Genomic DNA, 9,759 nt, shown 5'->3' on the forward strand with positions numbered 1-9,759 from the left:
GATCCGACATGCAATTGCACAAACAACCTACGCCTTTTTCTTGCTCAAGAGTCAGAGCAATTAGATGGAGAGGTTCCCATAAGTAAATGGAAACAAAACGAAGCTCTAGGGATACAAATGTTAAGTACAGAAAATACATGAATGAAATTGAAAATATTACAAGGACCATTCGTGCAATTTAACTTAATAATAAAATAACAAAAAATAAAAATTTAAGAAAGAAACAAAAGGGGAGAGAGAGAGAGAGAGAGAGAGAGAGAGAGAGAGAGAGAGGAGGATTTTTGCCGCTTTTGCGTTTGGGTTTTGTGGAGGTGGGGGGGGTTTAAAAAGGTTTTTCCTCACACCACCAAAAGAAATGAAACTGTTCGTTCCTCTCCAATTCTCCGACCACCACTCTGCTAATCCCTCCCTCAACGGCGCCGTTTGGGCGTTTCCTTCCTCTTCTCTCCATTATTTTCTTCTCCTCCCCCAATTTGGCCTCCATTGATCAATTTCATGGCCCGCCTCCTCTGTTCGGCGCGGCCGAACGACGGCGTTTTCCGCGAGGATCGACCCCGCCCTTCGCCGCCCTCGCCGTCATTGCCGACCTCCAACCCCGATCCCTCCTCCAGAGCCCCTGAGTCTTGGGCCGGAGCCGAGAAGGCGACCCAGGAGATAGTCTCAAAGATTCAGCCTACTCTGGCGGCCCACCAGACGAGGACGGAGGTCATTCAATTTGTGCAGAACCTCATCACATGTAACGTCAGGTGTCAGGTAATTACAATTCTGCCGAATTACGTTTCTTTCGATTTCAGTCTTCCATCTGGGTTAGTGTTGGTTTTGTGTAATTCTTGTGCAATTTGGTGGTAATGGCGATATGGTTTAGCTGGTAATGTCCAAATTTGTCTAGACTTGCAGTGCCACTGCCCACCTGTAAGCAAATGTTACTTGTGATGTGATTGATCGTAGCTTTTCAACGTAATGACTTCAATAAATGGAATGGAATTTTTGTTTGGAGCTGAAAAAATGGATACTTTACGCGTTAATTGAGTTTTGTTTGGATCCTAATTACTTTTAGAGGCATATTTTCGTGTTCGATTTCTGTTTGGCAATGAAATGTTGGGACTTGGTGAAATTTGTGAAGCAATATTGTTTTCGAGTTCTTTTTTTTTTTTTTTGAGAAACCGATGATGTTACTAATGATGTTTCCGAGTTTCTTCATTTCATTGACTTGCTAATAAGTTACGTCTGCAATTTTTGTGTTGTTTATCTCACAGGTTTTTCCTTATGGGTCAGTTCCATTGAAAACGTATCTGCCTGATGGAGATATTGATATGACGGCATTTGGCAGTGCAAATATTGATAAAGTCTTTGCAACTGATGTCTATGCAATTATGAAGGGAGAGGAGAACAACGAAGCTTCTCCGTTTCATGTGAAAGATGTACATTACATTGATGCAGAGGTTCTTCTCACCATGATGCCTTTTTTTTTTTCCTGGGAACCTTCAGTTTTTTGAAAACCTTTCCAATTCCATATAGTATTAGAGTTGAAGTCTCTGGTATTTTTCTTTTGTTTGCATCAATGTACAATACTTTTTTGTTCCATACATTGTCTAGAACTGATTTGTTGGTTCAGAGTTCTATTGTGGTATATTGCCCCCTTTTATATATACAACACAGCTGTTTTTATAGGTTTTCTATTCGCTAGATTAAAGTCGTTGGACTTTACCTTATTAATAGGAAAGGTTTCTGATATTCATGCTTGGATATTATGGAACTCAACATTTGCATGGATTTTGTTGAGTGCTTTTACTTTCCTGTGTTTTAACATCAATGCTTCAGGCTCATTGATGACGCTCCTAGGTTGATGAAGATATCATAATTTTCTTCATTATACATTTTCAATTTCCATTTACGAGGATACATCATCTCAAATTTGGAGGTTTTCGTTGCAGGTTAAGCTTGTGAAGTGCATTATACAAAATATAGTTGTAGATATATCCTCCAATCAGTTAGGAGGATTTAGTACTCTGCACTTTCTTGAACAGGTATGATCACTTCAAATTTTGATTAGCTACGGTTGGTATTGCATAACTGAATCAGATTGCTCCAATGCTATTTTAATTTACCTACTATATCACTGGCATGAAAGTTCACTCCTGAGTATTATTTCTCATGTCGCTTCGCGTGCAGGTTGATAATTATATTGGCAAAAATCATCTCTTCAAGCGGAGTATTATTCTGATAAAAGCCTGGTGCTACTATGAGAGTCGTATTCTTGGGGCCCATCATGGGTTGATTTCAACATATGCTTTGGAAATATTAATCCTATATGTTTTCCATTTTTTCCATTCATCACTGGATGGCCCTCTGGCAGTGAGTACTCCCAAGTCAATTTTGAGTCCTTATTTCAAAAATATATATATAAGTTTAAGAACTTAATTACTTTTCATTTCTATAGGTCCTTTATAGATTTTTGGATTACTTCAGCAAATTTGACTGGGAGAACTATTGTATAAGTTTAAACGGACCAGTATGCAAATCATCCTTGCCTGATATAGTGGGTAAGAGATATTATTGTGTGCTTTTGATGTTGGGTGGCTTATTTGTGTTATCGTGCTCTCTCTCTCTCTCTGTGACTCACTCACTTAAACTGCAGCTAAGGCACCCGAAAGCGGGAGAGTTGATCTACTGCTGAGTGAAGAATTTATTAGAAATTGTGTGGAAATGTTCTCTGTTCCAGCAAAGGGGTATGAGACAAACTTGCGAGCTTTTTCCCTGAAGCATCTTAATATAATAGATCCACTAAAGCAGGACAACAACCTTGGGCGAAGTGTCAGCAGAAGTATGCATTCTCTCTCTCTCTCTCTCGCTCTCATGCTGTTGTGGAGTTTTATCATAGTATGATTGATGGGTTTTCCACAGGTAACTTCTATCGAATATGCAGTGCTTTTAAACATGGAGCTCGCAAGCTTGGTTGGATTCTTTCATTACCAGGGGAATGCATAGCAGATGAGCTGCCCAAGTTTTTTGTAAATACTTTGGATAGACATGGAAGCAATGGTCAGACTAATGTGCACAATAATGCCTTGTCTGGAAGTTCTGAATCTTTGAACGTTTTGTTGGAGCTTGGTGGAGATTTCGACAGTCATGGAATGAACCTGCAATATGGTCCCTTTTTCCCTGGATCTGCTCCATTACCTCCTTTATTTCCCAGTCTTCCCTTGTCACCTCAGCTATGGAAAGAGAACCGATGGGGAGGTACGTCTGAAGCCCTTCATTTCCATCAGAATACTAATTCTCAAACTAACGTACATGGTGTTGACTGGGGAGCGCATGCGTACCATGCAAATGATTCCACTTTCTCCGTTGCTGCTTTCAGAGGAGAGAAAAGGAAACCCCGAGGGACTGGAACGTACATCCCAAATCCGGTAGTGGCAATTTTGTTTTCTAGATAATCATTTTTTCAGACTGCATTCCTGTAATTTTATATTCATGAGCTTTATATTTTTGGGTTTATTTTTCTATAAAGTCATTCTCAGCAGAGGACTAGTCCTGGTTTTCATAATCTCATGGTTATCTTATTACAGTCTTTTCAGAATTACCGTCCCTTAAAGGATAGGTTGCCTGGAAGGGGAAGGAAACAGGCACCAGGAACTTGTTTTCCATTTCAGAGACACGCCTTTGGTTATGGCTTCACAGTAGCTCCTCAACAGTCAGTCTCACCTAGAGAATGATGCCGAGAGCTCTCAGAAGCGGAGTACATAGTTTTAAGTCATGGAAGCTCCAACATTAGATTACCATTAACCTCACATGCCTTTTTGGGAGTCTTTTCATGACAACAGTTTCTCCAACTTGCAAGCGAAACTCGACTCTAGATCCTCATCCCTTCAGTTAAGGGAGGGAGGCACCCGTGCCAGAATTGAATCATCAAGCAGAGTTGTTTGGAGCCGATGAGGAGAGGTAGTTGGATTTGGTAATTTGAAGTAGTCCTGCACAATAGCTTTCTTCAAAAGCTAAAGTTCTCTTGTTGATGTCCACCACTCACCCCTCGAGTGCCGTTGAAGGAAGGATTATACATTGGAGAATGAAGACGCTTATGACGGTAGGTGCTAATACACTAGACCGAGCTTCCGGGAAGACTTGTTCCTCTCAGCCTCGGTATCCTTGGGGACCTCTGTTGTTGGTAGTTTCGGTGTAAAATACACATGTTGTACATGCTGGTTCCTTTTCTTTTTCGTTTCATATCTATGCGCACATTTGTGCGCCTTCATTGGGTTGGGTGGATGATGTATATACCGGGCAAAGTTTGCCCCTCGGCCTGTCATTCCCTCCCGAAGTTTCTAGTTCTAAACACACTACTGAGAAACCTTTGTCGGGTATTTTGGCTAGAACTGGTTAGTATACACATGATGAGATATATAAATGTAACCAGGAAAATTTTGGTTATGTTTAGGTTTTTTTTCGGTCGAATGTTACTATGAATTGATGAAAGTTTATTTTGGTCAAGTTCATTTGTTTTAAGTGAAGTCGTGACAGTTGTGGGTCTGAGTTTAATCAAGTTGCTTAGAACAATGTGTTTTTTTCCTCTTAGTAATCGAGTTTGAACACCCTCCGGAATTTAGGTTTTATATTAACTTAAAATATTTGTACTAACAAATTGAATCAGCTACAAAGGTTACTGTGTAGGAACCTTGTGCTTGACACAAGATGAATAAAATTGTCATGTAAGGGCTCGTTTGGTGCCTCGATTCAATTGGATTATAAGGTTGAGGTGAATGTTTTTTCATTTTTAGGGAGGATTTGAAATGGTTAGACATGAAGGAGACTCTTCAAATCCTGCTGATTGTTTGCTCCTAAATCTACATTTTTGTGAGAATTTAATAAATAATTCTTGTACTTTCATGTTGAACAAAGTTTATTCATTTCTTCCTTCAACACGTCTTGAGTATCCAATCCAATCTAATCCTACCAAATCAGCCCTAAAATGATAAATCCACCAACTTTATCCCTTAATTTTCACCTGTTTCAGTTAGTTCTTGAGGGTTAAGTAAGAACATGCAAACCGAACTCAGCAAGGCACCAGTGGTCTAGTGGTAGAATAGTACCCTGCCACGGTACAGACCCGGGTTCGATTCCCGGCTGGTGCATCCCTTTTTTACTTTTTTTGTCTTTTTCAGAATGAGAACCTAATGAAAAGGAAAGTTTTGTCCACTCCAGAATCCACATTTCCAACCACACAGTCTCCTGACGACGTGGCAATCGACTTTTGGGAAGAAACAAATTAAGTCGTACATGGGTGGCACAATTAAGTAGGAAGAAGAGGGAATATGATTCTTCAGATCCTCAATCAATCATGAAATTAGATATTATATTTAAAATTTTAATTTAAAATTAAATATAAATACAAAAATTGATTACACAATGTACGATGAACGAACACAATTAATTAAATCTAGAAATTCCACAAAGAGCATCCGAAGAATATCCTTATCCGAAGAAGAGCATCTAAGTTGCTTTGTCCCTCACATTATTTATTTTTAATTTATTATTAATTATTATACAAGGACTATGAACTTGAACCGTATATTATTATTACTGTATTCTAGATAAAATTGGCTGAATTCATTTGATCTGTCCATTTCATCCTTCCTCCTTCCTTCAACATCACAATAAACCTTTCAACGGCCTCCGCGGATATCATCCACCACTAAACAAAATGTGGGCGGCTTAACACCCTACATTTACAAATTACAATTCAATAAGATAAACAATCACATTTCTGAATTGTGTGCATATGCGCAGATTAATTAACTCACGAGGAGGTCATAGTCAGGGCTGGTCTTGAGATTTCAGGAGTCATATTCGAAAGTGAATCAGAGGTCCTAAAAAGTACTAAAGATTTTTTTTTTTTTTCTTCAAAAAAATATTTTAGTTTTCAATTGAGCTTCTATAAATTTCATGTTATTGTGTGGAATTTTTATATTATTTTGTGGAAGCTAAGCATTTAATAAAAATAAACTGATAAAATAATGGAGATGAGTTTCGAACCCATCCCCTAGGCCATTGTAAAGAAATAATAATACCACTTGCACTAAAACTCAAGTTTGTAATATTCTACACATACTAATATATATAGGTATATGAATGCAAAATTGGAAATTAGGGGCCTTCCGATTTGGAGGCCTTGTGCGATGGCACCACTTACACCTCCTCAGAGCCGGCCCTCCATAGTACGGGAGAGGTAGATGAACTCTATCAAGAATTTGTTCGTATTGATCTCATATTAGTTATCACGTATGATAAATAATGAATTTCTTTGTCAAGTTTATTTACCTATTGTAAACATGATCCTTTTGCAGGTTGGTATATGTGTGTGTGTATTCTCGTGTAAGTGTAAAACTCGTACGAAAATCTATGCAGGCGACATTGACACCCAAGTCTTCCTACAGTATTAGAGCCACAGTTTGTCTAAGCAAATTCCTCAAGTAACAGATAAACACCAAGGAAAAAGAACATTTCTGGATCTCTTTCTCCTAATCCACCACATTAGAGGATCTGTGTTATTGAAATTTGATCCAATGGCTACAAATAGGAACTCACTTTTAAAGTTATAATAACTTTAGCCGTTTGATCAAATTTAAATGACATGGATCCTCTGATTTAGTGGATTAGGAGGAAGGAATTCGGAGATGATCATTTTCCAAACACCAAAGGCAGGCATAAAACTTGTCTTATTGTACCTGTTCATCTTCATCCTAATTTTTGTTGGGGGTGTACCATCCATACACTTCTTTTTACTTCTCATACACCTTTTATTAATTTCTGTCCGTTGATCTTCTTCATTTCATCCAATTCGACGGCCCAAAATTAGAAGGATGTGTGAAAATTAAAAAGGAGTGTGTGGATATCACACCCCTTTTTGTTGTTGTTTACACATGTAAGAATTTAGAGTAATGCAATTCTTACCACAATTTTATATCATATTTCTTTACCATCTTAGGTGGCAGATGAGTTGGACAATCTACATCATTTAATTTCAATCTTTTTAAATGATGATTGTGATATATAAGGAGTCTCTTTCTTCCACCTAAGATTATTTAAGTGTTTAAATTAATAAAAAGATTGAAATTAAATGATGTAACTTGTCCAACTTATCTGCCACCTAAAATGGTAAAGAAATGTGATAAAAATAGCATTACTCAAGAATTTAAGCCAAATTAATCAATGGGCACAGATGTCTAGTCATACTTTAACTATAATTACCTGCACTAGTGTGCATATATATGGGGTGCCATACATATTTTTAATAAAGTATTTCAATGATCTGAGTTGTCTATTTTTCAAATATTTTCTTAAAGATCATGTCTATTAAAAATTACTCAAATATAGGTTTTTTTTTTTTTTAAAAATCATGTCTATTAAAAATCACTCAAATATGAAATTATATGACAGTTGGCTGAAGGATTTGGATTGCTTTGTAGAACCGTATTTGTTCATTTTCTTCATTATTTAAAACAATCATTGAGTTTGACTATTTTCGTATTCGCAGTGCATGAACTTATAAATGTAATACTCCATTATCTATATAATAGAAAGCGATAGCTCCAATTTGGGGTCACGCATGCTGACAAAGTTTTTGGGGTCACGCATGCTGACAAAGTTTTTGGGGTCACGCAGTTGACAAAAAGATTAGGACAAAATTGTCCCTCAACCAAAAACATTCAAAAGCAGCCCAAAATAATATATCAAATAATATAAGGGTAATTTGGTCATCATAAAATATAATATAAATATAAGTGAGAAGATAGAAAAGAAAAAAAAAGGGAAAACTAATGAAAATGGCTTGAAAACTTTGAGTTTTAATGATAAGGACAAAATAAAGGGTAAAGTGAATAATGCCAGGATTGACTTTTTAGTGTAAAAATGTGGTTTTTCGTTAAAGTGAACAGTACCGTGGACTTTTTGTTAAAACTCCCTAAAAAAAATGAAAGGATAAGTGAAAGTTGATGGTGCCCACGTGAAGTGGAAAGAAAAATATAATAAAAATCTATATAATAGAAAGCGAGAACCCTAATTTGGGGTCACGCAGTTGACAAAAAATATTAGGACAAAATTGCCCCTCAACCAAAAAAATCCAAAAGCACCCCAATATAATATATCAAATAATGTAGGGGTAATTTGGTCATCATAAAATACAATATAAATATAAGTGAGAAGTGAGAAAAGAATATAAAAAAAATGAAAGAATAAGTGAAAGTTGATGGTGCCCACGTGAAAGGGAAAGAAAAATATAATAAAAATAAGGAAAATGATAAATATTGTGTTCAAAACATCTTTAGAGGCGCATAGTGCCGATGATAAATGTGATTCAATCAGTTGTTTATTAAATATGATTTTTTTATTTATAAAAAAGGTATTTCGCACGCGGATAATAATGTGATTAAATTAATTGTCAAATGATTGTTTTTTGTTAACAAACGATATTATCTACACTAAGGGGAATGAGGTGGGCTTAGCCTCACAATGAGCTAGTAATAATGTGATTTAATCAATTGTTTATTAAATATTATTTTCTCTATTCTTAATGTAAATTCTATATAAACCAATTTTATTACATGAATTCAGCTGTTTTAATTGGTTTATGAGGGATTTCTTTTAGCATGATTTAAAATTATTCATTTACTTCAAATATTTAACTTTCCTTTTGTCAATTTACGCATATAAATACATTTAAAACGTGTAAGTCACGCGTAGCAAGCCGTGATTTAATTCAAAAAATATCTTCTGCACGCGCATGAGTGCGTGCATGAAGGCTAGTTAAACTTAATATAATGCAACTCGTTGTGAATTTGGACTAACAACATTATACTTTGTGGTCATTATTTACCCTTATTTTAATGTATAATTGGATTCGGCTGCACAGACAAAAGCAAATGGCTCCATAATTACAATTCACCACGTTTTATTAATGTTTTTTCTTCAAATTTTACCCGACAAGTCGTGACTTGTTTCATTAGAAATAGAATGAAAAAATGGTAATGGAAAGTTTATCCATTTAATTATGATAATATTTGTTCTTTGTTAATTTGTACACTACAACCCACAAACAAAATGTCTTCCCCTTCTCACCTGTCTGAATTAGTCCAAATTCATATTAGGGTTTTCAGATATTTATCCTGTAATTCTTATCAACAAGTTTGTTGTAAATTACTACAAATTACAGAAGATGAGTCGCAAGATGGCATGTGTGCATGCGTGGCCGAAATAGTCAGCCAAATAAAGGTATAAAAATGTTTTGGTGACAAATTTCACAGGTTTCATGCCGCATGTATAGTTTATATATATATATATATATAGAGGTAACTGTGAAGTATGCTGTGAGGAGAAGAATGGGGCCAAATACAAAGAAGAAATATCATTGAGAAAGAGAGGATAAGAATAGAATAAGTGGGGAGTGGAGGGACCCCAATGAAAAATTGAAATGCATGAAAAGATAAGTGAGAGGTTGATAGATTTGTCAACCCAATACTAAATACTTAGAAGAATCATGAGGTGGGCGCCCTCAGTGGATTCCCACAGTTATTTAAGAAATTTATGGTGCATCGAAAATACGAAAATAGGGTTTGGAAAGTCGGATTAAGAATTATAGCTCACAGTTTTTATGAAAAATAACATTGTGATTGCAGATTGTGATCGACCGGTAAGAGAAAATTCCAGTGAGTATGAAGCATCCTTACCATTTACCAACAACATCAAGTTTGTTTAGCAGTGCTTTGA

General features: G+C 36.2%; 1 protein-coding gene and 1 non-coding gene across 3 annotated transcripts; both read left to right on the forward strand.

Moving 5' to 3' along the window:
• The first annotated feature begins 254 nt into the window (after positions 1 to 254).
• On the forward strand, positions 255 to 4,515 carry LOC137715487 (uncharacterized). Of its 2 annotated transcripts, XM_068454833.1 has the most exons (9): positions 255 to 753; positions 1,257 to 1,442; positions 1,935 to 2,027; positions 2,173 to 2,355; positions 2,441 to 2,543; positions 2,639 to 2,824; positions 2,905 to 3,240; positions 3,362 to 3,410; positions 3,570 to 3,733. In XM_068454833.1, the coding sequence occupies exons 1-9, from the start codon at positions 496 to 498 to the stop codon at positions 3,592 to 3,594; spliced, it is 1,419 nt and encodes a 472-aa protein (XP_068310934.1). In that variant the 5' UTR covers positions 255 to 495; the 3' UTR covers positions 3,595 to 3,733. The 2 variants fall into 2 exon arrangements, with proteins under 2 accessions (XP_068310934.1, XP_068310933.1); XM_068454832.1 differs by having other exon boundaries at positions 256 to 753; positions 2,905 to 3,410; positions 3,570 to 4,515.
• Positions 4,516 to 5,058: 543 nt separating this feature from the next.
• TRNAG-GCC (transfer RNA glycine (anticodon GCC)) lies at positions 5,059 to 5,129 on the forward strand. The gene has a single exon. It is a non-coding gene; the product is annotated as a tRNA-Gly (tRNA).
• Positions 5,130 to 9,759: the final 4,630 nt, after the last annotated feature.

Source organism: Pyrus communis, chromosome 14 (genome assembly GCF_963583255.1).
Source record: "Pyrus communis chromosome 14, drPyrComm1.1, whole genome shotgun sequence".
Taxonomy (NCBI): Eukaryota; Viridiplantae; Streptophyta; class Magnoliopsida; order Rosales; family Rosaceae; genus Pyrus; species Pyrus communis.